The 25,298-nt window shown below is 60.1% G+C and overlaps 2 protein-coding genes across 2 annotated transcripts in view; one reads left to right on the top strand and one right to left on the bottom strand.

Annotated features, from left to right (window-relative positions):
* Positions 1 to 997: 997 nt before the first annotated feature.
* FAM166B (family with sequence similarity 166 member B) lies at positions 998 to 6,928 on the top strand. Its single transcript, XM_038402879.2, has 5 exons — positions 998 to 1,787; positions 2,814 to 2,968; positions 5,023 to 5,149; positions 5,575 to 5,775; positions 6,761 to 6,928. Exons 1-5 carry the CDS (start codon positions 1,484 to 1,486, stop codon positions 6,817 to 6,819), a joined length of 846 nt encoding a protein of 281 aa, XP_038258807.1. The 5' UTR covers positions 998 to 1,483; the 3' UTR covers positions 6,820 to 6,928.
* A 380-nt stretch (positions 6,929 to 7,308) lies between these two features.
* Positions 7,309 to 25,298, bottom strand: part of RUSC2 (RUN and SH3 domain containing 2) — a 67,982-nt gene continuing 49,992 nt past the window's right edge. The window contains 19 exon segments of the mRNA XM_043515213.1: positions 7,309 to 7,795; positions 7,850 to 8,941; positions 9,971 to 10,144; positions 10,550 to 10,586; positions 10,589 to 10,769; positions 10,772 to 10,884; positions 10,887 to 11,033; positions 11,036 to 11,080; positions 11,083 to 11,130; positions 11,133 to 11,177; positions 11,180 to 11,476; positions 12,543 to 12,589; positions 13,705 to 13,712; positions 13,714 to 13,811; positions 15,202 to 15,241; positions 15,243 to 15,316; positions 15,319 to 15,373; positions 23,755 to 23,831; positions 24,420 to 24,563. Coding sequence (XP_043371148.1) covers positions 8,893 to 8,941; positions 9,971 to 10,144; positions 10,550 to 10,586; positions 10,589 to 10,769; positions 10,772 to 10,884; positions 10,887 to 11,033; positions 11,036 to 11,080; positions 11,083 to 11,130; positions 11,133 to 11,177; positions 11,180 to 11,476; positions 12,543 to 12,589; positions 13,705 to 13,712; positions 13,714 to 13,811; positions 15,202 to 15,241; positions 15,243 to 15,316; positions 15,319 to 15,373; positions 23,755 to 23,831; positions 24,420 to 24,563 — 1,679 coding nt within the window. The 3' untranslated portion in view covers positions 7,309 to 7,795; positions 7,850 to 8,892.

A 25,298-nucleotide genomic window follows, 5' to 3' on the forward strand; every position in this document is an offset into this window, starting at 1 on the left:
GGGAGGGAGGGGAGGGGCAGAGTGGGAGGAGCAGAGCGGGTGGGGAGGGGGGCAGGAGTGGGAGGAGCAGAGCGGTGGGGGGGAGGGGATGGGCAGGAGTGGGAGGAGCAGAGCGGGTGGGGAGGGGGAGGGGCAGGAGTGGGAGGAGCAGAGCGGGTGGGGAGGGGGAGGGGCAGGAGTGGGAGGAGCAGAGCGGTTGGGGAGGGGAGGGGGGCAGGAGTGGGAGGAGCAGAGCGGGTGGGGGGAGGGGAGGGGCAGGAGTGGGAGGAGCAGAGCGGGTGGGGAGGGGAGGGGCAGGAGTGGGAGGAGCAGAGCGGGTGGGGCGGGGAGGGCAGGAGTGGGAGGAGCAGAGCGGGTGGGGAGGGGAGGGGCAGGAGTGGGAGGAGCAGAGCGGGTGGGGAGGGGAGGGGCAGGAGTGGGAGGAGCAGAGCGGGTGGGGAGGGGAGGGGCAGGAGTGGGAGGAGCAGAGCGGGTGGGGAGGGGGAGGGGCAGGAGTGGGAGGAGCAGAGCGGGTGGGGAGGGGGAGGGGCAGGAGTGGGAGGAGCAGAGCGGGTGGGGAGGGGGAGGGCAGGAGTGGGAGGAGCAGCGCGGGTGGGGAGGGGAGGGGCGGAGTGGGAGGAGCAGAGCGGGGGGGGAGGGGGAGGGGCAGGAGTGGGAGGAGCAGAGCGGGTGGGGAGGGGAGGGGAGGGGCAGGAGGGGAGGAGCAGAGCGGGTGGGGAGGGGAGGGGAGGAGTGGGAGGAGCAGAGCGGGTGGGGAGGGGAGGGGCAGGAGTGGGAGGAGCAGAGCGGTGGGGAGGGGGAGGGGCAGGAGTGGGAGGAGCAGAGCGGGTGGGGAGGGGGAGGCGCAGGAGTGGGAGGAGCAGAGCGGGTGGGGAGGGGAGGGGAGGGGCAGAAGGGGAGGGCAGGGGGAGCAGAGTGGGTGGGGTGGGGGAGTGGAGCAGAGTGGGGGTGCAGGGGGGGTTGCAGCTTTCCCCCCACGGCTCCTGCCTCCCTCCCAGGAAAGGATCGCTGTCCCAGGCAATCTCTCCCCACGCAGCTGGGCCCCTGGCACACAGACCCCCTGGCACGGAGGCACTGGGCAGGCTGCGCCCAGCCGTACCCAAACTGCCAGGGTCGCTGGCACCTTGAGATGGGGGAGATCCCAACACCCTGTCTGCCCTCAGGGCCGGGCCCAGCCCCATGGCAGAGGGCAGGAGAGAGCCCCCCCATGCCAGCTGTGCCCAGCACTTAGATCCAGCTCCTTTTGCTCTGTCTCCTGGGCATCCCCATCCCCGGGCGCTCGGCCCTGACCTGTCGCAGCGGCCTCCTGCAGAGCCGTAGGTGCCCCAAGCCCGCCGTGGGCCGGGGTGACGGCTGCTGGGACCCGTCTTAGGGAGGGCGGCGCTTGCAGGCCCCGCTCCCGGTGCTGCCCCTAGTGACAGGGCAGCCGCCCCAGGGCGAGTCCGGGCTCGGCTGCCCTGGGGATTTGTTCAGCGGCTCCGGGATGTTGGGGTCGGCGGTTCGCTCTGCGCCCTGCCTCAGCCCTGCTGGCTGTGCCGTTTGCAGCGACGCCGGTTACTGCCCTCAGAACAAGTTCAGCCTGGGGAAGAGCTACGGGCAGCTGAACTCGCAGCTCCTGACCGGCCCCGAGGTGGCTGGCTCCAGCCAGCTGGTGCTGCAGCCCACCCCTGGGCCCTGCGATGGTGCCCAGCCCGTGGAGCAGGCAGAGGAGCTGCTGGGGACGAGGCCGGCCTGCTGGGGGGCAGGAGCTCAGCCGCTGGGATGCTGCGTGATCCCAGGCTACACAGGTGGGAGACGGGGCAGCTGCTCCCCACGGCTCGCTGGCCTCCGTGGCCATCTGTACGGGGGTGGGGGCTCAGGAGCTATGCTGGCCACTCCTCCTGCCTCTCCTAGGGACTCCATCCATGCCACGAGCTGCCCCCCGCCCCAGGAGACCATGCAGGGCACCGGGGATCCTCCCTCAATTGCAACCGGGCCTCCTCTCGGGGACTCAATGTGGCGCATGACCCAGCGGGCTCTGGCCAAGGGCCTCTGCTCACACCTGGTGCCGCTGCACCTCCCATCCAGGGCCAAGGGAGGGATCGTGCGGGATTAGCCCAGGTCGGCCTGCTAGCCCGAGTGGGGGTCAGGGGCACGCCGTTGGCATGGGGGAGCCGCAAGCAGCCCCCTCTGGTGCGTCTCTCCCTGTGCACCGGGCTGGGCTCAGCCAACAGGAGGCGCCGCTCAGCAAAGAGGGGCCAGTCCTCTGTACCACGTTGCCTGCAGGATGCTCCCACATGCCACGCTGCCATAATGGCGCCACTAGCGAGGCAAAGAAAATGCCCAGTGCCAGACGATGCCACCTCTCCAGAGCCACCCCCTGGCAGTGCCCCACTGGCAGCGTTAGCCAGGCACACAGGCGTTTCCCTGGTTATTGTGAAAAGAAAGGGGGGACCTGCCATTTCCCCCGAAGGCCCAGATTGCACTCAGAGAATTGCATCGTAGCCACCGACACCCCAAAAAATCCGGTACCCTGGGGATCCCCCTCCAAAGCGCCCGCTTAGTGGCTTCCAGCTCTCTTTGTACCTTTCCCTCGGGTTGTTCTCAGTGCCCAGCATGGCACACCTGGGCTCTGCGAGGCTGGGCCAGGGAACGCCCCTCCAGCTGGCTCACCCCTTCCCCCCTGCCTCAGCCCTCAGGACTCCCCCACCCCCAAGCCCAGCTCTCCCCTGCCCTATTTCCCCTGCCCTCCCGAACGCAGCAGGGCTCTGAGGCTACTAACCTGCCTCTCATCTCGCCTGCTTCTCCGGGCACGGGGGCCGCATCGCTCCCAGGATTCATTCCCAGGACCCAGAACCTCTTCGCCAAGACCTACCCCGAGATCTGCAAGGAGGCCAGGAGTGACTTTGCCAGGCAGCAGCTGAGAGCCACAGGCAAGGAGCAGGAGCTGCAGAGGGCAGGGCGGCTGCCCCAGGGCACCAAGGGCAAAGTGAGTCATCAGAGCGACTTGGCATCTTGCTGCTGCCCCCCCGGAGCCTGCCCCTGCTGCCTGCCCCCAGGGGCCACAGCCCGTCACCCGCCACACCAGGAACTGCCCCCCCCCCCCGGGCACCCACAGCCCGTCACCCGCCACACCGGGAACTGCCCCCGCCCCCAGGGCACCCACAGCCGTCACCCGCCACATCGGGAACTGCCCCTGCCCCCAGGGCACCCACAGCCCGTCACCCGCCACACCAGGAACTGCCCCCTGACCCCAGGGCACCCACAGCCCGTCACCCGCCACACCAGGAACTGCCCCCTGACCCCAGGGCACCCACAGCCCGTCACCCGCCACACCAGGAACTGCCCCCGCCCCCAGGGCACCCACAGCCTGTCACCCGGCACACCAGGAATTGCCCCCAGGGCACCCACACCCCATCACCTGCCACACCAGGAACTGCCCCTGCCCCCAGGGCACCCACAGCCCATCATCTGCCACACCGGGAACTGCCCCCGCCCCCAGGGCACCCACAGCCCATCATCTGCCACACCGGGAACTGCCCCCGCCCCCAGGGCACCCACAGCCCGTCACCCGCCACATCGGGAACTGCCCCTGCCCCCAGGGCACCCACAGCCCGTCACCCGCCACACCAGGAACTGCCCCTGACCCCAGGGCACCCACAGCCCATTACCGCCACACCAGGAACTGCCCCTGACCCCAGGGCACCCACAGCCCGTCACCCGCCACACCAGGAACTGCCCCGCCCCAGGGCACCCACAGCCTGTCACCCGGCACACCAGGAATTGCCCCCAGGGCACCACACCCATCACCTGCCACACCAGGAACTGCCCTGCCCCCAGGGCACCCACACCCCATCACCCGCCACACCAGGAACTGCCCCTGACCCCGGGCACCCACAGCCCATCACCTGCCACACCAGGAACTGACCCCTGGGCACCCACAGCCCGTCACCCACCACACCAGGAACTGCCCCCGCCCCCAGGGCACCCACAGCCCGTCACCCGCCACACCAGGAACTGCCCCCTGCCCCAGGGCACCCACAGCCCGTCACCCGCCACACCAGGAACTTCCCCCCCCAGGGGCCACAGCGCTTCTCCCCCCATGCCGGCAGCATGCTGGGGGATGTGTGCCCTGCTGCTCCAGTGTCCCCAGGGTCTGAGAATGCTGGTGTGTGGGGCACTGAGCAAGGAGCAGCTGGCCGCCGGGGCGTGGGATGGGCAGGGAGCTTGGCCAGCATCAATCCTGCGGCCCAGCTGGGTGCCTCGCAAGGCCGCACGGGCTAGTGGAGATGGCTCACGGGGCAGCTTGGGGGATGTTTCTGATCGGCTCTGTCCCCTTCCCCCCAGCAACAGAGACACCCTTCCCCACTGACAGTCACTTGGGCTGCTCTGCTGGGAGCGAGTGCCGTCACGCACAGCCCCGGACAGGTCCACCCGCTGCACCCCCTGCACCTACCCCATGGACCCTCTGCACCTACCCCACGCACAGCCCAGGACAGGCCCCCCCCTGACCTACCCCATGGACCTCTGCACCTACTCCATGCACAGCCCCGGTCAGGCCCACGCCCCTGCACCCCTCTGCACCTACCCCATGGACCCTCTGCAGCTACCCCACACACAGCCCTGACAGGCCCACCCCATGGCAACACCCCTTTGCACAGACCCCACACATCCTCTGCATCCCCCATGCACAGTCGGACGGGCAATAGGGCCAGCCCTGACTGCCAGGGGAGAGCGCCCGCTACTGACCCCCCATGCTGCTCCTGCAGCACCTGGGGTTTCTCTGGACGTCTGCTGCCAAGAATGGCCCTGCTTAGCTCGTGGGCTCTGCTGCGCCCAGCCGATGGGTTCGGCTTATTTAGCTGCTCCTGTTCTTACACCAGTGTCGACTCCAGCCTGGGGTGGCACAAGGAGCGCTCTGGCCGGTTCCTCTAACAGCGAGAGCATTGCCACGTGGCGCGTGCCTGGCCCACCCTGCTTGGGCAGCGCCCTGACCCGTCCCCCACGGGGACCCTGTGTGATGACCCCATTCTGCATCCCCAGCTCCTCACTGCCAAGTACAGGACTCTGGGCCCGGCAGCAGCCCCCTACATATCGCCCTTTGCCTTCCAACCGCAGGGCTCCCCCTACTCCATGGAGAACAACAACCCCCACAAATGCTTCATCTCGGGTGAGCCTGCAGGGCTGGGGCCGGGCATGTGGGCTGGGATTCGGGGAGCAGAAGGGAGGGAGTGTGTTGGGGGGGGGTCCTGGGAGTCCTGAGGAGCCCTCCTCTTCATCCTTAATTCAGAGTCCTGCAAGGACCAACCATCTACCAGCCAAGGACCTGCCTCTGCAGCGTCAGTCACACCAGGGTCTGGCAGAGAGCTCTGGGGCCCCACAGTGCTGGGGGGTGACATGGTGCCCAAGTTGGGGATGCTGGTTTGGTGGGAACATACTGTCCTTGCAGGGGCCCTGGCACGACCACACGGTCTGTCCCCCAGCTGCTTCGTTGTCTGCTGGGTCTGGAAGAGCCAGTCTGCTGGGGGAGGCTGTGGTGGGGCTGGGTTCGTTTCCAGGCATCAGGCTCAGATTATCCTCCTGTGATCTGGGCAGGCTTCACCGGCTTTGTGCCCCGCGCCCGCTTCCTGATCGGGGCAGGCTACCCGCTGACCACCCACCGCGCCCTGGTGGAGTTTGGCCAGAACAGTGGGAGCGGGCCTGAGGCCGGGAAAGGCAGCACGGTCCTTCCTCCACTGCTGAAGTCGTACCCCACGGACATGGGGCTGCTGCCCCACTACGCAGGCTACGTCCCAGGTGAGCGGTGAGGCCCCAGGGAAAGACCCGGGGCAGCCGGCTAGGAAGGGACAAAGTAGCCAGCACCGCGGGCTTCCCTGCAGAAAAGTGGGCACCCACCCATGGCTGGCTTCTGCAATGCCAATGGAAGGAAAGACCAAGAAGGACTCACAGCAGATCCCCCAAACCCCCTTAATTTGGACCCCCCAAACCCTCCACGGCTCCAGCCTGGTCCAAGCCCCATCCCATCTCACTGTACTGCCAGACAAGCCCAGCATCAGCCCCTGAACCACAGTGTGCGGGAAAGACCATCACTGGTGGAGGGTTGCCTCAGACCAACCCCCCACGCACCCCACTCAGCACCAGCTCATGGGGTCTATGGGGTAGGTGATTGATACAGCACTTGGTCATAGCCTTCAGCTAGGATGCAGCGAGCCCTAGACACCACCAGGTGGGGACAGCGGGCCGGGATACTGGTCAGAGTTAAGGGGCTTTGGGGACCTGATTGAATTTCCAGACGTTGACATTTGTGGTTAATGCCCATGGCTCTGCCTCTGCAGGGCTGACCGTTTGCCTTGCCAGGGCCATGGTGGGCTCCTAACACAGCATCCCGGCACTCGGGGAGAGCTGCCATCAGCCTGAGCTGGAGCTTACGGTGCTTTGCCTGGAACGAGCGAGCAGTTAAACCCAGGGGCAGCTCCCAGCTGGTGGTCCTGCACCCCTCCCGCAGGGCTTCTCGGCCCTGCTGAGTCCAAGAGAGCAGCGGGTGCAGGCAGTGGCTCATACAGCCCGTGGGGGATAGTGCCAGGCTGGGGCAGGGGCTTTATGCAGACTAAAGGCCCAAGTGACGGGGTGCCCAGTCCTGCCCATGGGCGGCAGCTCCCCCGCCGGGTAGGTGTTTTGTGCTGTCCAGCCCACGTGGGGCCTGCCATCGCTGCAGCCCCAGGGACCGGGCTGCCTCCGCCCCAGGTGGGTCCTCTCACTGGCTCCTTCTCATTGCCCGCAGGCTACAAGTTCCAGTTTGGCCACACCTACGGCCAACTTACCCACAACGCCTGGGGCTGAGCACCCTGGAGAAGCAGATGGCGACTAGCAGCCGCAGCTGGGCCGGTTCCATCCCGGCGCTGTTTGGAGCCTGCCCCGCCATGTACAGGAGCAATAAAGAGAAGGAGCCACAAACTCTGTTGCCCTCCCATGTTGCCCGGCTGTGCTGCAAACCGTCGGCGGGGACATGCCGGGGGGCGGGGGGGTGTTTAAATCAGTGCTCTGCCCCGCAGCCCTGGCTGAATCCCACCAACACAGGCAGCCTCCCCGCCAGGGAGTGCCACCAGCCCTGGGGTGTGATGCCGCACTGCACATGGGCTGGTGCCAAGGCGGGGGCACTGCCAGCACAGCGCGAGGGCTAGCATTGCCCTGAGCCGAGGCAGCTCTGCCCCTCCGCGCTGCAGGGCCAAGCCCTACTGGGCCAAAGCCAGCCCACTGGACCGGGGCCCAGGCTGGGCGGAGCAGTGCTCTGGGGCACGGGGCGACGTGAGGAGGGGGTGCTGCGGAGAGCTGGGTCAGCACCTTTTTATTAATATGCCTCATAAATAAAGAAATAAATAAAGACGGCCCCGCCCTCCGGGAATGGCCACGGTCACATAGGGCGCAGCGGGCCGTGAGCGATGTACAAGCAGGTGGGAACCTGGCGAGACGTGGGCCCTGGCCCTGGGGGAGCCAGCCCGGGCATCACGCTGCGCAGACACCAGCACCATCCTGGCAACAAATACTGGCACGGCCTCGCACTAATACTGCCTGCTGCCTGGCACTGCCACGTGCCCGCCCTGGGAATGGGGTGAGCATGGCAAGACAAGGGTTAACTGACAGTGGTGGTCCTACTGGGGGCCCAGCCCTGCTCTCCCTCCCCAAGGCACGGCTGAGAGGCAGGGCCCTGCCTGAATCATACAGCCTGCTGCTTCCGGAGGCTAGAGCCCTTAGCCAGGCCCTGGCCATGCTGGGAGTGCCCCCAACCGCCCTGCTGGGGGCACTGCTCCTCCCCCCACTGCCTGCTGGGAATGGCCCCCTCCCCATACTGCTGGGCACACTGCCCCCCCACCTCCTGCTGGGAATGGCCTTGTGCCACTGCCCCTCCCCAAGCAGTGCCCCACGGCTGGAGCAGCAGAGGGGGGGAGGGCGCATGCACCCCGCAGCGCGTGTGTGCACGGGGCTGGAACTAAGCCCTGGGGGCTCATCCCCCTAACACTGAATGGCGTTGGCCAAGACGCAGGAGGCCCCGTGGTCCGGCAGTGCCAGGCTGCTGGCTGGGATCCGGGCTGGCGCTGCCTGGTGACGGGCTGGGTACAACACATGCTGCGGTACTCGCACAGCGCGCGCCCGGGGCTGCCCTCGAGCCAGGCTCCGCAGCCGAGCTGCCGTGTGTGTCCCCTGGGCCCCGCCACACAGTACAGCCCCCCTGTATGGCCCTGAGGATGTCACATGGGCCGCAGCCGTGCGCTGATCGGGCCCGGGCCGAGAGCCCTGCTCCAGAGCAAAGGGGGCCGAGCTCGGTGACGCCACACGGGGCGGCTGCAGAGCAGGGGCCCTGCCAGCGTGCGGTGGGCCAGCTGGCTGTGACGGAGCCGGAGCAGTGCATGCTGGGGGCTGTAGTCTCCTGCAGCCAGCCCTTGCCCAGCCCAGGAGCCAGGAGCCCGAGCGCCCCAGCCATCAGGGTCCTTGCCTGGGCAGCCCCTGCTGCAGTGCGACGCCGCTGGCGTCCTGCTGCATAGGCGGCCAGGGCATGCAGTGCCGGAAAGGAGGAGGGGTGACGGGAGAGTCCCGGGGCGGGGGGGGGGGGCTGCATGCACGGTGGTGCCTGGCGCAGGGTCCCCGGGGCGCAGCAGCCGTGGCCGGTGCCTGGGGCGGGTGAGGCGCCCCAGGGTTACGGGATGTCTGGCAGGGCGGGCACGGAACGGACTAGGGAGAAGCTGCGTCTGTCCGCCCTGCGGTCTGTGCCTGGCGTCCCGGCCCGTCAATAGTCCTCGTCCGCCAGGTGGGTGACGTACATGATGGGCACCAGCCCGCTCTGCGAGCCCAGGCCGCACTGCAGCCAGTCGCTGTCCACCTTGGCCAGCACGCGCAGGACGGCCCCTTTGGTGAAGCTCAGCTGGCCCGCCTCAGTGGCAATGTGATGGCAAAGCGCTTCACCTCGCTGCGGGGAGAGCGGAGGGGAGGCGTGTCCGCATGGCAGGGCTGGCGCCGCTCGCAGGACAGGCGCCCTCTGCTCTGCCCTTGGGGAGCAGGCGCCGTGCCAGCCGGGGGGGGAGCAAAAGAGACACCCTCCCAGGCCGGGGCACCTGCACCCAGAACCCTTCCCGTGCCAGCCTCCCCATCACAGTCCCCCCCATCACCTCCACTGCAATGATTCCCAGCCGGCAGCCCGGAGCAGTGCTGGGGCAGGGTTTGGGCCGGGTGTGTGTCTCTCAGCTGCAGGGTAGGGAGCACTGGGGTGCGGTTTGGGGGGCGGGGCAGGGTGTGTCTCTCAGTTGCAGGGCAGGGGGATGCTTGGGGTGGGGATTTGGGGCCGGCTGTGTATCTCTCAGCTGTGGAGCAGGGGGCTGCCAGGGTGCTGGGGTGGGGATTTAGGGCAGGCTGTGTATCTCTCAGCTGTGGAGCAGGGGGCTGCCAGGGTGCTGGGGTGGGGATTTAGGGCTGGCTGTGTATCTCTCAGCTGTGGGGCAAAGGGTGCGGTTTGGGGGGCGGGGCAGGGTGTGTCTCTCAGTTGCAGGACAGGGGGCTGCCAGGGTGCGGATTTGGGGCCGGCTGTGTATCTCTCAGCTGTGGGCAGGGGGCACGGTTTGGGAGGTATGACGGGGTGTGTCTCTCAGCCAGGGGCAGGGGGTGCTGAGGTGGGGTTTGGGGATGTCTCTCACTGAGTGGAGAGCATACCAAGTGCAGCCCAGCCCCCCAGGGGAGTTTGGGGTGAAGCGAGGCCTGTGGCTCATCTCATGGGGCATGGACAGCTGCCAGCTCCATGGTCACGCAGTGGGGAGAGGGTCCTGCCCAGTGGGCACTGGACTAAGCTCCCATCCTCTGGAGTGGGGGTGAGGAAGGGGCACCCCCCTCCACAGGAAGGTGCTGCTCGGCCCCATTGCATGGAAGGGGCCCAACCAATCCCTTGTCAGCTTGAGCTCCGCCCTCGCCCCGGGGTTCTGCCACCCCACATGCCAGCACTGCTCACCAGGGGATTTGGGGCGGCAGCCCCCCAGCTAGCTGCTGTTCAGGGGGCTCGTTGGGCAGCTCCGCCTGCAGTCGCTCGGGCTCAGGGGTCGCCTCTCTCCACATTCCTGCCCCCACCGTCTGGGCCATGAGCTGGAACACGGACCTGTCCAGGGTCAGCCAGCCGGAGGGTAACCTGAAAGGAAGGGCGCGGAGTCAGGTGGGGACATGTCCCGGGGCTCCGGGGCTAGGAGAAGCTGGACCTGCCGGGCGGCTCGGCCCTGCTGGGGAGGGGACAGGTTCTATTCCTAGCCTGAAAGACCCCAACGGGCCCTGCTCCCACAGAGGGATCACGTCTCCCCAAAATGCAGCCACCTCTGGGGAAGGCAGATGCCCGGGGCACGTCCCAGCTCAGACAGCCCTCGCCTGAGCCATTCCGCCCCAGACTGCACTAGCTCAGCTCCTCTGCTACCTCAGAGGGTGAAGGGCTGGGGTGAACCGTCTCCTGTGGGGCGGCCCCTGGCCTGTGCCCGAGGCTCTGGGGGGAGCGCGGCCCAGCACTGCCCCTGCCTGTTCGCTGCAGCCCAGGGTCAGTCCCTACCTGTTGGGCTGCCTGGCCTCCTTCTGCACTTTCCTAGCCCGAACAGGTGTCCCCACTTGATGGGCTGGCTGCCGTCGGGGGGCCCAGGGCTGCTCCCGCCACGAGGGGCAGACCACCCTGTGTGGGGAGCCCCATTTTCCTTCTCCTTGCTGCACTTTAGCTCTGCTAGCACCGAGTCCGGGGGGCTCCCCATCCAGGAGGGCCAGCTCCGCTCGTTGGGCCTGCGCCTGGCTTCTCCCCAGGCTCTGCCGCAGCTTTGGGCTTCTCCTCCACCGCCCCTTCGGAGACAGGGCAGGCCTCCGCCCCCTCCACCACGCCCTCGCGGGGAGGGGGCGCTTCCTGCCTTCGGCCAGCCTGGGCGCAGCTCCTGGCGCCTTCTGCTTCTTCTTCTCGGGGCGGATGAACTTGGAGCCCTTGGCCGAGCCCTCGATGTAAACCTGGGAGCTCTGCATGAGCTGGTACCACCAGCCGGCCTGCTTGTCCTTTTTCCCTCCCAGGCGCTCTCCTTCGCCTTCCTCTGCTCCTCCTCCTGGCGCTGTCTCCGCAGGAGGTGCCCGCCCCCTTGACCCGTTCCCACGCGCTCCCTCCTGGCCCGGGCCTGCAGGCAGCCCCTCTTCCCCGGTGCTCCCGGGCCCTGCTCCGGGGTGGCGCTCCAGCCGTCCGGCTCCTCGGTGCTGCCCCGGGTGCGCATCAGCTGCAGGGTGGAGTGCGCGGAGAGCAGCAGGTCCTGCTTGACCCGCAGCAGCTGTTTCTGCTGCTGCTGCTCCTTGCCCATCTGCAGCAGGTGGTGCTCGAAGAGCAGGTCCAGGCTGAAGGGCAGCAGGGACAGCGGCTGGAGCAGGAGCAGCAGCTCCTCAAACAGGGCCTGGCACACGCCATGTGACAGCCACAGGAAGCCCACCGGCTGGTAGTGCACCAGGGTGATGTCTGCAGGGCAGAGGGAAAGCGATGAGAGCCGAGCGCACCCGCCACGACGCCCAGTTACCCCGTCCCCAGGGACGCCCTTCCCAGGGGACAGGGCCTGGAGGTGCCACGGGGCAGGGGGCCAGGTGCAGGGAGCTGTGTACAGCCCAGCAGCACTGGGCAAACCTCCTATTTGGTCCCAACCAGCAGCCAAGTACCATTGTACCGGCCGTGCTGTGCCTCCGGTTCTGCCCACGGAGAGCACAGATCAGCACCCCCAGGAGTCTCTTGCCAGACCCCCGGTGAGCGAGCACCAGCACCAGGAGGGGCCCATCACACTGGGCCCGGGCCTGTCTCCGGCGCAGCCCCGAGTCTGGCATGAAAATTGCCGTGGAAAGCGGCGCTGCTGTGGCGCTGACCTGTTAGCTGCGGGCTGGAGCGCTAGAGCGGTGGGCGACAGCCCTCCTCACCCAGCACTGCATGTGCCCCTCGCCGCCCACGCCAGGCCCCTCCCCAGTGAGGGGCTCAGTGCTCTGCAAACAGGAATGAATCAGCCCTACGGGGCCATCACCCTCCCAACTCACAAGGGGCACAGAGGCTTGGCACTTGGCCATGGGGATGCAACCTCTGCCTTGCTGCAGACCCAGCCCTTCCCGGGCACTGGCAGAGCTGGGACATGGCTCCCTTCTCCACTCAGCACCGACTGACATCCGAGGGACTGCACGGGCCATGCTTGCCGCAAGGGGCCCCACCCGCCCCTCCATGCTCAGGGTGCCATGGTTCCCCATTGCCGCGTGCCCTCCAGAGGTGAGCCCTGCCTACCTGCTGGGCGCTGGAAATGCAGGGCCTGCCCACGGGGCCCCTCCACCCAGCGCGGGGCGCGAGAATCTAGGGCTGCAGCACAGCTGAGGTAGGCCCGGCAAGGGGGCACCTGGGATGCTCTGCTCCAGGTGGCTAGGCGACACAGGGGCCAGCACAAAGAGGCCTCTCATTGTGGGATCTCCAATTCCCAGGGTGCTGCTGAAATCCCCCCAAGCGAGCGGCAGCCCACGGCCCAGAGGAACATTAACGGCCTCCCCCAGGCACTTACCTTCATGGTTATACAGGTGATTGAACCAGAACTCCAGAGACCGGACACTGCAGGAAAGGAACACAAAGCAATGAAGGTGAGAACTCGTGCCGCCCGTTTAGCCCAGTTCCTTCAGATGTTCTGTAGGAAGAAGCACAGCTGGAGGGGGGCATCTCTCACAGTTCAGCCTGGTGGGGAGCAGTTCAGGGGTGCAGAATGCAATGCAGGGCCAGGGGCTAATTCCCCCGCCAGCAAGCTCTGCCTGCAGAAACGTTCTGTGAGGGGGCCCCAGCATTAAAGAGGCCGCTTGGTTTAGGACAAGCACGTCTCTTACAAGCCCAGCAGGTGTTCCTGGCCCAGCTGCTTTGCTGAGAAGGGGCCAAGCCCCTACATTGCTGAGGGTCTTGTCTCAGGGGTCCTGGGCATTCTGGGTGCAGAGCAGCACCAGAGCCAGGATGTGCCAGGATGGAGAGCCCTATTTGCCTGTGATCTGCCAGCTCTTGAGGAGCTGCAGGAGCACAGCGGGCAACTGATTGAGCTGTCTGGGCCATGGCTTCCCCTGAGCCTGGCAGAGGGTCTGGGGAGACCATGCCAACACGTTTTTCTCCTAACTCCGGGCTTTCCCATCCCTGAAACCCCGCTCCAGGGCAAGGAGAGAGCTCCAGGACGTCTGCTCTCAGTGGACACCAGGGCATCTGGGGTAACTCTGCCAGAGCCATTTGACCTCAGGGTAATAACCCAGAGGTGAATTTGGCCCCGCTATGCTTTGAAGCCGGCTGTGGCAGTCCACTGGGAGAGCGTTCGAATCTCATTCACTGGCCCCCACAGCTGCTACCTGCGGCCCTGTGCTCAGCCAGCCTGGCTCACTTTCCCGTCTTGGTCTGTCTCTCTGAACAAGAACAGCGGCCGCTACCAACGACAGGTCACAGGCCCTGTGTCTGCACCCCCAGCCAGCACTGTCTGCACCCCCAACCCAGCCACCCCAGCCCAGCACTGCGGGGAGATCTGGGACTGCTCCTCCTCCCATTTCCGGCGCTTGCCCAATTCCCCTTTGGCGAGTCCCTGGCGTGTGGGGCAGCCGTTCCACAGGTGCTCCGGGTAGCCGGCGGCAGCGCACAGTGACAGGCGGGCAGGGAGGCTCTCTGTGGCAGCACAGAGGCGTGTCATTACTGGGGCCGCTTACTTGAGAAGGGCCGAAGATGAATGCGTTGAACCTCATGCTGTGGCTAGTCAGCTCGGCGAACTGGCTGATCCTGCTGTGGAGGCCGTGCAGCACCTTGGTGGAGGGGCCTGTGGACACGGAGACAGGCTGGGGGTTAGTCCCAGAGCAGGGTCAGGCTCAGACCAGGTGAGCAGGTCCCCTCGCACCCCTGGGCATGCACAGACCCAAAAGGCCTCACTCAATCCCCTTCACAAAGGGCCAGGGTGTGCCCCAAAGCGCCTGGGCCATGTGAAATTCACCATCTGACCAGCTGTGACATTATTGACGGGAACTGGGACCGTATAGATCATTGTTGCAACCAAGGTCCTGTAGTGGCACCAAATCTTTTATAGAGGGGGTCAAATAAGGTATCTAAGACACGGTTATGGTCTGCTGGTTATGATTATGCTGTCTGTACGCATGTATCCTTTTTGTATTTAAAGATATAAGAATTGGCTCTATACTGTCTGTATTTCAAACTCTTGCTGTGCTTCTGGGTGACACCCCAGACAAGTTGGTGTCAGCTCTGCCTAGCCTGCTGGATGGCAATTAAGGACCATCAGCTACACACCTGACCCACTGAGAGAAGGCAGACATGCCTTGGGGACTCAGCCAGGTCTACAGGGACCTGCCTATGGACAGAACTCTCAGGTTTTTCCAGGCCAGGTGATGGACAGCTGTCTTTGGGACATGGCAGGGAATATAAAAGCTGCTGCAGCTCCTCCATCTGGTCTTCAATCCTACTTCTTACCTCTGTTAGGGACTTTGCTACAAACAGAAGCTCTGAACCAAGGACGAATGACCCATCCGGCTGGGGATGTTCTCCAGAGACTTGATTGTGCCTAAAGCTTATTCCATCCCTGCTACAAGCCTGAACAAGAACTTTGCCATTACTGTCTGTCATTGATTCCATTGAACCAATTCTAGCTCTCATCTATATCTTTTTCCTTTTATGAATAAACCTTTAGATTTTAGATTCTAAAGGATTGGCAACAGCGTGATTTGTGGGTAAGATCTGATTTGTATATTGACCTGAGTCTGGGGCTTGGTCCTTGGGATTGAGAAACCTTTTTTCCTTTTAATAAGGCATTGGTTTCATAACCATTTGTCCCACTAGTGGCGCTGGTGGAGATACTGGGAAACTGGAGTGTCTAAGGGAATTGCTGTGTGACTTGTGGTTAGCTAGTGGGGTAAAACCAAAGTCCTCTCTGGCTGGTTTGGTTTGCCTTGGTGTGCACAGAAACCCCAATCTGGGGCTGTAACTGCCCTGCTCTAAGCAATTTGTCCTGAACTGATATTCTCAGAAGTGTCCCACCAAAGCCAGCATTGTTACGCCAGGCCAGCAGCCTGCCCCAGGGGGTGGCTGCCATCAGCCCAGGCCCCTGCCTGGCGGGGTGCCACAGCTGGGGGATTCTTGGCCCAAGAGTGAGTGACTGCCGCATCGGAGCAAACCTCAGCCCGGGCTGAGCCGAATGGTACCTAGCTGGGTGGACGCCTCCACCACGCTCCAAGGGGTGTTTCTTCCGCTGGCCGATGATCACATCCAGGACGTAGGCCTTGAGCCCATCGCTCAGGATGTCCTGGATGGCTGGGCCAGGTATTTCAGGATGAGGTGCCCCACGTTGGGCTCACGAGCTGTTCCGAGCTTGGCCTGGCAGCAAGCATGTGGGAGGGAGAGGTTAGTCACTGAGTGGCTGAGTGCTCTGCCTCCTGCTGCGGGGAGTTCCAGGGGTGAGGAATGGAGGCGTACAGGCCCGCTGGCCTGCCTGGGTCACTGCAGGGAGCTGAGTGAAGCAAACAGCTCTGAGATGTGCAGTGCTCAGCCCCAGCAGCTCCCCACAGCGAGTGGGCCAGGCCCAGTCAGGCTGCCTCCCTCGCAGCCCCTCGGGCCAAGGAAGGGCTGTTCCTCAGGCAAAGGCCAGTGCTATCTCTACTACACCCTGCTGGGTACGGATGACCCCTCTCTGGCATCAGGCCTCCAACTGCTCCAACTGTGTAGGCCTCACAGGTGTATTCCCAAGGCCCCAAACACCTCCCTGCCTCCTCCCTGCCTCGCTGTTCCTGGGGCACTGGAAAACCAGCCCAGCCCCTGGTCCTGGGAGAAACACCCGCTGCCAATGCTGCTGCACCCAGGGGCCCAACGGCCGGGGTGGGGCCCACGTCAGCCAGGGCTGGGGCGTTGGTGGAGCCACTTCCCCTTCCTAGAGCACGGCCGGCGCACGCTCCTCCCTGGGATTCTAGCGCTGGAAGTGGCCTACTTTTGCGGGCGTCTCTAAGGCACCTGTCCCCCACGGTGCCTAGGTGCCGGTCAGGCAAACCGTGGGTGTGTCTCAGGCCCAGAGCAGGAGCGCTCCCTGCTGCCTACTCGCTGAGGCGTTGCCCTTACTCACTCTCCCAGGCTCCAGAGCTGCCAGCCCTTTCAGGAGAGGCGACCGTCTGGCGGCTGGGAGAGGCTCCAAGTCCACACATCCCGCCTGAGCTCTCCGGGGACCTGTTTGCTGCTAGTTATGCCCCATGCTCCCATGCAGCTGGCACACCCCACGCCAGCCCTGAGCCGAGCTCTCGCCCTCCCGGGCCCTGAGCCCGTGTTTTCTGTCTCATTGCTCAGCCCACGGCCCCTGGGCTGGCGCGAGGGCAGAGGGCATGGGGGATGAACAGAGTCAGAGCAGCCCGTGTCACACCACCAAGCCCCGCTGGCAGCCGGAGCCTCGCACTGTGGTGGCACAGCTTCCCTGCGGGTGCAGCATGGCCATGGGACCTGGCAGACGGGGACCCAAGGGGCCTGGCCGCGAGGGAGTTTATTGTTCCTCTTCTGGGAGCAGGAAACGCCGTATAAATCGCAAACACCGAAACATCAGGTGACTCGGGCGCTCCCAGCTCGCAAGGGCTCAGGGAGGCTGAAGTCAGCCCCGCGGTCCAGCTCAGTCCTGGGGATGGCGCTAAATGAGCAGGACAGGCTGGGGCACTGCACAGAGCCCAGAGCTGGCGTGAGGGGGAGTCAGGGCCCTGCACCCCCACTTCCTGCGATTCACTGTGACTCTCAGCCAGCCAGTAGAACAGAAGGTTTATTGGAGATGACAGGAACACAGTTCAAACCAGAGCTTGCAGGCATAAACAGGATCCCTTAGTCAGGCCCTTCTGGGGGGCAGAGAGATTAGACCCCAGCCTTGGGGCTCCCTCCTCTTCTCCAGCCAACTCCCCAAAACTGGAAACCCTTCCAACCATCTCACCCAACCCCTCCTCCAGCCTTTGTCCAGCTTCCCGGGCAGAAGGTGTCACCTCGCCCCAACCCAGCTCCTGGCTCAGGTTACAGGCTCAGGTATCTTCCCTCAAGAGAAGTCTCCCATCCCCAATGAAACTCCCCTGCAACATCCCCAGGTCAAATCCACCCCACGCCCTGCTGCATCTCTCTCCACTTCAAGACTGAACTGAGCGGGGTCACTCTGACCAGTGATCTGGGGAAGTTCAGGGCTCCCTCTCCAGGGCAATGCATCCGCTATCATATTGGCACTTCCTTTCACATGGACCACGTCCACATCATAATCATGCAGGAGCAGGCTCCACCTCAAGAGCTTGGCGTTGGCTCCTTTCATTTGGTGTAGCCAGGTCGGGGGGAGTGGTTGGTGTACGCGGTGAAGTGTCGCCCGAAGAGATATGGCTCTAGTTTCTTGAGGGCCCACACCATGGCCAGGCACTCCTTCTCGATGGCCACGTAGTTCTGCTCCCAGGGTAGCAACTTCTTGCTCAGGTACATGATGGGGTGTCTCTCCCTTTTTTCATCCTCCTGCATTAACACCGCACCCAGCCCCATATCTGAGGCGTTGGTGAACACCATAAAGGGCTTGTCAAAGTCTGGGTTTGCCAGAACTGGGCCACTGACCAGAGCCTCCATCAGTGCACAGAGAGCCTTCTGGTACTCCTCGGTCCAGACCATCTTGCCTGGCTTCCCCTTCTTGCACAGCTCAGTGATGGGGGTGACTATAGTGCTAAAGTGGCTTCTCATGTGTCCAGTACTTCCAGGCCTTCAATTGATATGCTCACTAGTTCATTCACATGATCAGGCAGAAGGTGACTTCTTTCAAAACACAAAATTCTATTCAATGAGGCAAAAGAGCGCTCAACTGCAGCTGTTGTGACTGGGAGTAGCAAGAGATGAATTCCTACTTCTTTCAGCCCAGGAAACAGAGCACAAAGATCGGGTCGAGCCACTAATGACGATAAAAAAGAAGTTGAAGTCAAATCTTCATTCATTCGTCGTATGATATTCCACTCTGTGTTCAAATTCTCTATTCTCTCCTGAGCACACGGCAGCCCCGTTGCTGCTAGTGCCTCACTCCACTCAACTGTCGGTGTTTTATAGGACAGGGATCTATAAAAGCTACGTAGAGGTTGAGTAGAATCTAGAAGTCGCTGTTGTAGATTTTTAAGAATCAAGTCTGTGTACTTTTTCAGTTGGCTTAACAAACACTTCTTGTCCTTTTCACTTAAGGATTCAATATAAATGCCTTCATTAGTCAACTTCTGGACTGAAGTCTTTCCTTCTTCCAGTACTTTTTCAAAGGATAGCTCTCTGATTGATCCAAATGTAGCTTTTGTTGCTAGACAAAGATCTACTACTGCTGTAGCAGATGCCCGGATGGCATTGTTTAATGACCCAAGTGGTTTCAACAGTAGACTTACGAGAGAGAATTTGGCAATAGTCTTCTCTGAACGTAGTAGCAAAAGTAATCCACCAGCCTCACTACTTAGATCATCCCAACTTGGTAGATACTTTCCAAAGCCAGTAAGACAAGAGCCAAGGATCGCTCATGAGAAAGCCAGAGGGTTTTCCCAGGTTGGACTAATATGAACTTCAGTCCCAGTGTATCTTCTATATTTTCCAAGATATTCAGTCTTTTTGGACTCTTGCTGAAAAAAGAATATAATGAAGACATTAAATTTATAGCTTTTTTAATGTCTTTTAAAGATTCTGCAGCTTGTACTAGTGCTAGTTGGAGTAGATGGCCTCTGCAGTGTGTATAGGAGAGATTAGGGTTACACTTTTCTCTGAGCAAAGCTTGTGCTCCATCATGTCATCCAGAGAAGTTTGCAGCTCCATCAAATGCACAAGCAGCCATCTGTTTGGGGTCCAAGTGACACGCATTTAACTCTTCCAAGATGTGGGTTGTCACAGATGCAGCCAATCTGTCTTCTATAACTTGAACATAGATTCATAGATTCATAGATATTAATGTCAGAAGAGACCATTATGATCATCTAGTCATATCCCCCGCACAACGCAGGCCACAGAATCTCACCCACCCACTCCTGCGATAAACCTCTTACCTATGCCTGAGCTACTGAAGTCCTCAAATCATGGTTTAAAGACTTCAAGGTGCAGATAATCCTCCAGCAAGTGACCCATGTCGCATATTACAGAGGAAGGTGAAAACCCCCCAAGACCTCTTCCAATCTGCCTTGGAGGAAAATTCCTTCCCAACCCCAAATATGGTGATCAGCTGAACCCTGAGCATGTGGGAAAGATTCACCAGCCAGATACCCAGGAAAGAATTCTCTGTAGTAACTCAGATCCCATCCCATCTAACATCCCATCACAGGCCATTGGGCCTATTTACCATGAATAGTTAAAGATCAATTAATTGCCAAAATCATGTTATCCCATCATACCATCTCCTCCATAAACTTATCGAGTTTAATCTTGAAGCCAGATATGTCTTTTGCCCCCACTGCTTCCCTTGGAAGGCTATTCCAGAACTTCACTCCTCTGATGGTTAGAAACCTTCATCTAATTTCAAGTCTAAACTTCCTGATGGCCAGTTTATATCCATTGTTCTTGTGTCCACATTGGTACTAAGCTTAAATAATTCCTCTCCCTCTCCGGTATTTATCCCTCTGATATATTTATAGAGAGCAATCACATCTCCCCTCAACCTTCTTTTGGTTAGGCTAAACAAACCAAGCTGTTTGAGTCTCCCTTCATAAGACAGGTTTTCCATTCCTCGGATCATCCTAGTAGCTCTTCTCTGTACCTGTTCCAGTTTGAATTCATCCTTCTTAAACATGGGAGACCAGAACTGCACACAGTATTCTAGGTGAGGTCTCACCAGTGCCTTGTATAACGGTACTAAAACCTCCTTATCCCTACTGGAAATACCTCTCCTGATGCATCCTAAGACCGTATTAGCTTTTTTCACGGCCATATCACGTTGGCGGCTCATAATCATCCTGGGTCAACCAATACTCCAAGGTCCTTCTCCTCCTCTGTTACTTCTAATTGGTATGTCCCCAGCTTATAACTAAAATTCTTGTTATTAATCCCTAAATGCATGACCTTACACTTCTCACTATTAAATTTCATCCTATTACTATTACTCCAGTTTACAAGAGTTATACAGATCCTCCTGTATAATATTCCAGTCTCTCTCTAAATTGGCAATACCTCCCAGCTTTGTATCATCCGCAAACTTTATTAGCATACTCCCACTTTTTGTGCCGAGGTCAGTAATAAAAAGATTAAATAAGATTGGTCCCAAAACCCATCCCTGAGGAACTCCACTGGTAACCTCCCTCCAGCCTGACAGTTCACCTTTCAGTATAACCTGCTGTAGTCTCCCTTTTAACCAATTCCTTATCCACCTTTCAATTTTCATACTGATCCCCATCTTTTCCAAGTTAACTAATAATTCCCCATGTGGCATGGTATCAAACGCCTTACTGAAATCGAGGTAAATTAGATCCACTGCGTTTCCTTTGACTAAAAAATCTGTCACTTTCTCAAAGAAGGAGATCAGGTTGGTTTGGCACGATCTACCTTTTGTAAAGCCATGTTGTATTTTGTCCCATTTAACCATTGACCTCAATGTCTTTAACTACTTTCTCCTTCAAAATTTTTTCCAAGACCTTGCATACTACAGATGTCAAACTAACAGGCCTGTAGTTACCCGGATCACTTTTTTTCCTTTTCTTAAAAATAGGAACTATGTTAGCAATTCTCCAGTCATACGGTACAACCCCTGAGTTTACAGATTCATTAAAAATTCTTGCTAATGGACTTGCAATTTCATGTGTCAGTTCCTTTAATATTCTTGGATGAAGATTATCGGGACCCCCCCAATTTAGTCCCATTAAACTGTTCAAGTTTGGCTTCTACCTCAGATATGGTAACATCTACCTCCATATCCTCATTCCCATTTGTCATGCTAGCATTATCCCTAAGAGCCTCTTTAGCCTTATTAAAGACTGAGGCAGAGTATTTGTTTAGATATTGGGCCATGCCCAGATTATCCTTAACCTCCACTCCATCCTCAGTGTTTAGCGGCCCCACTTCTTCTTTCTTAGTTTTCTTACTATTCATATGGTTATAGAACCTTTTACTGTTGGTTTTAATTCCCTTTGCAAGGTCCAACCCTACTTGACTTTTGGCCTTTCTCACTTTATCCCTACATGTTCTGACCTCAATAAGGTAGCTTTCCTTGCTGATCCCTCCCATCTTCCACTCCCTGTAGGCTTTCTGCTTTTTCTTAATCACCTCTCTGAGATGCTTGCTCGTCCAGCTTGGTCTACAACTCCTACCTATGAATTTAGAAATGCATCTACTGGCCTACCACTGACATCAAGATAACGTACACAATAACTTAATACTTGATGCCCATTTGCATCGGTGCATTCATCAGCCATGTATGCAAATTTTTTGAATGTGGTGAGAGAGTTCTTCACTTTTTCAACTGTTGAGTCTTTCACTTTGCTGCACCACATGCTTCTAGCCAGTCAACTGGGTTTCCTGCAAAAAGACAGTGAGCATTTGCTGGTCTTCTTTGGAACCAGTGTTCAACTCCAGGATGAACAAGTGACAATGCACTTAACATTGGCATCCAGTTTGTAGTGTGTGGTATCTCTTGCTTAAATAGAAAGTATGATGCCACAGCCATGTTTGTTCGCATGAACTTTGTTGTGTCTCCAGCATTCTTAACAGCCTCATTAAGTACTTCTAAAATTGGCTTTGAAAGTGGGCTTATAAGGCTTTCTGCATGTTCGGATGCATTCCAGAGGCCTGGTGTTTTGCTGCCTTTTCACGTAGTTTGTCAGCATTGGCTTTGCTGATCGGTCTCAGTGATTTCACCTGAGCTCTTAAGGGGGAAACCTCACTGCTAGTGCAGGCTGGCCCGTCTCTTCCACAGAAACACTGCCCCATAGCAGGTCTAAGCACTTAAACCTGATTTCAGCTGTAGTGGTCACTTAACAGATCAAAAGACGATCTATGGAGCCTAATCAGCTCTGTCTTTAAACAGTGGATAGGGGCAGGTCAAATTTGTAACCCGCACCCTGCAGTGTGGGGCAGTCCACACACCAGCTGCACTTGTGACTCAGGCAGACCATCAAGCAAAACACCTGTCCCCACCCTCTCTCTTGATGCCCTCAATCAGCAGAGGCTACAGTTCTACTGCCCTTTACTCATACAATAAGAATAACAACATTTCATTTGCCCCCTTCCCCCCGCATTCAAGAGATTTGTAACCCACCCCCAGCCAAAATCTATCACTTGGACGAAACAGCTCTGTTTGCTGGATACCTAGGTAGATTAGGTGTGAATGTAAATACAATCTGGTCCTGAAGCCTTTCCCCCCAGCTCATCACTAGCTGTCCGGGAGAGCTCATTTAGACTTTGCTTACAAATCATCATTTGAAATGATTAGGTTGGCCAACATCACTGAAATGAATGCACTGACATGGTCATAAAAACAACAGCTGTACAAGGAAGCTAGTCTATGTTCATACTTTTCAAATCTATGATACTTTTTCAGATACATGTATTTTATCATACACCGTATATGCTTTTAAAGTGTGTATTAATGTTTCAATTTCAATTCAAATTTCCAAACAGTCACTAAATTGACAACACTGCATGTAACTAGTTCACAAAATTGGGGGGATTGGGGAAATTCAGGGGGGGTGTTGGGAAATCACTGGGGCAAACCCACGGCCGGACGGTGCCATTATCTCCCCAAAGGACACGACAAAGCCAGGACAGCCGCAGCCCAAGCAGGGAACGGTCTGGCAATGCAGCTAGGGCCCCAAACAGCCTTGACTCTGCCCCCCATTGACACCTGCACTCCCTGTGATTGATCGCCACCAGGCCCAAGAGCATCGGGGGACCTAGATTACAGTCAAACCATTTCTAAAGCCGTTGGCTTTTTCTCTTCCCACTGCTGGTGTCACCACAGGGCAGACAAGGCTGCCGGGGACATCATTCTGCATGCCCAGCCTCGGCTCTGCTTCTGACTGCAGCCTGGCCTCTGACCCCACTGGGCTTGCAGGGCCTGGGGAGGCACCTTGGCTTTGCACGGCTCCAGCTGGAAGGCACCGGGCACGCGCAGAACAGCTCTGTCCTGTCACGGAAGGGAACACAGGGAGCTGCGGCCTGCAAAGACTGGGCAAGACTCGGAAAGGCCAATAGCAGGGGCAGCCCGCGGGGTCATGGTGGGGACCAGGAAAGCAGCTGTGACCAGCACAGTCACTCCATTCCCTGCTCCACCGCCTCCGCCAGCACATTCGTACCCGGGGCAGGGCAGTGGCAGCGGGCGAGGTTACTGCAGGGCAGGAGGGGCCAGCAGCAGACCCGGGGCTGGCAGAGAACACAGCAGGTTACAGAGCCAGCACAGGTGCAGTTCCAAGCTCTGGCAGCCGGCACAGGGAGGCCACTCACGGCCTCGAAAGCTGCAATGTCACAAGACGGAGCCGAGGGCTCTGGTTTCACCGCTCATGCTGCAGCTCCCCAGGGGTGGGAAGGGGCTGGGGGAGGGGCGCCAAGGAAGGTTTAACAAATTGCTCATTTTGTACCACTGTGGAAATATTACAATCCGCAAGGGTGTGAGCCCCGGGACCAACAGCAGCACTGCCCCACCCCCACCTATACCTGGGACCCCGACCGCCCAGCCCGAGGGCATGGCCTGACAGCACTGCTGGGAGGAGGTGGGGAGGGCCAGGAAAGGCAGTCCCGTGCACGTCAGTGGGGCAGGGCGGGCACTGCTTTACCTTCACCCCTGGATCCCGGCTTGTTCCGAAGTGAGCCACAATCAGATCCACGGCCGTGTTGATGGCCTTCACCAGCCCTAAAGGACAGAGACAGCGTCAGAGAGGGGCTGGTGGGGGAGCCAGGCGCTGTTTCAGGTGAAAGCGCATCCCCAAGGACTCCAGCTGATGTCCCATGTCTAGCAAGGAGCAGAATCAGCGCCCCTCAGCCCCGTGCCCTGCGGCTGGCTGGCGAATGGGGCATTACACAGGTGGTGAAGGTTCACCCGGCGCAGTTGCAGGGCATCAGCGCTAGCTGTTGGCTCCTGGCGTGATGTGCTGTCCCTCGGGGCCATGCTGGGCACTGGGAGGACACCGTGCCGGGCTCTGTTCCTGCGGCAGGGCTCTATTTAGAACGCTGTGATGTTACTACGAGGCGCAGGAACTACCCCGTGGTTGTGGATCCGTTAGCGCTGGCGAGCAGGGAAAAAGTCATGGGCTGGCCCCATTGGGAACCTAGCTAGGGTGACCTTTGCATAGATAGTGGGGAAGAGGTAGGGGGCTGGGCTCAGGGCCTGGAGGCAGGTTCAAAGCACTGACTCTCTGCTCAGGGTTGGCTGTGCCATGAGGCTGCACTGCCCCTCCCTGCGCTGCGCTTTCCATCCCCTGCTGGGGCGGCAGGACCCTACCTTTCTTCTGCAGCAGGTCGATGGAGATGGACTCCGTGTTGCCGTCCGGGGAGAGGCAGAACTCAGCTGGCGGCTTCTCCGCCAGCGAGAAGTACTCCGGGAAGAAGTCAGCGTAGCCCAGCTGGAGCTGTTTCGCAGGCTGATCTGCAGGGCCCGGAGACAGGAAGCACAATCAGACAGACAGCTGCATGCGAAGGCAGCCCCAGGCCTGGCTGGGAATGTGCCGACTGGCTCCAAAGGTAACTGGCAGTTGCAGGAGCCTGCCAGCCAGCCAGGCCTGGCCCAGAGACAGTGCGGCATGCTATTGGCTTGGCACTCGCCCCGTCGGGCCCCCAGTCAAACAGTGACTTGATGGGCCTCCTGTCCTGTGTCCGTCACTCCCTCGGCTCACACAGCACACAAACACACTGCAGCAACCACAGCCCCGGGGGATGCTGAACCTGGCTCCTCTGCTCACAGACTGGGGGGTGTCAAGGGCCCCAGGCCAGACTTCCAGGGCCACCCTGCAACCTAGCCCCTGGCCTGGAGGACGTGTGAGCTCGCTGCCCGACAGAGCCACATGCAGAATGTGCCCCCACCAGGCCATGCAGCTGCTTCGTACCGTGGCTCGAGTCTCCAAGGGGAAAATGATGCCAGGGCTCGTTAGTGTATTTCCCCTCTGCCCTTTCCTGATGGTGGTGCGGGTATGTTTGTCAAGCAGGTCAGGGGATGGTCCCTAGAGCCTGGAGCCCCGAGGAAGCTCTGCCCCCAGCCCAGACACTCCTGGGCACAGGGCAGTCTGCCTCTCCCTTCCCCCTGGAAGGGTGTCTGTGGGGTGCTGTTGGCACGGAGCAGCGGTGACTGACGCACACCCTGCAGTGTGGGGCAGTCCACACACCA

Source organism: Dermochelys coriacea, chromosome 5 (assembly GCF_009764565.3).
Source record: "Dermochelys coriacea isolate rDerCor1 chromosome 5, rDerCor1.pri.v4, whole genome shotgun sequence".
In the NCBI taxonomy this organism is placed as follows: Eukaryota; Metazoa; Chordata; order Testudines; family Dermochelyidae; genus Dermochelys; species Dermochelys coriacea.

What these genes read in the sequence shown, in the direction of transcription:
- FAM166B (XM_038402879.2), top strand. Translation starts at nt 1,484, where the DNA reads ATGTTGGGGTCGGCGGTTCGCTCTGCGCCCTGCCTCAGCCCTGCTGGC. An exon ending in CCACAAATGCTTCATCTCGG is followed by an intron (nt 5,150 to 5,574) that starts GTGAGCCTGCAG and finishes TGATCTGGGCAG; the next exon opens with GCTTCACCGGCTTTGTGCCC. An exon ending in CTACGCAGGCTACGTCCCAG is followed by an intron (nt 5,776 to 6,760) that starts GTGAGCGGTGAG and finishes CATTGCCCGCAG; the next exon opens with GCTACAAGTTCCAGTTTGGC.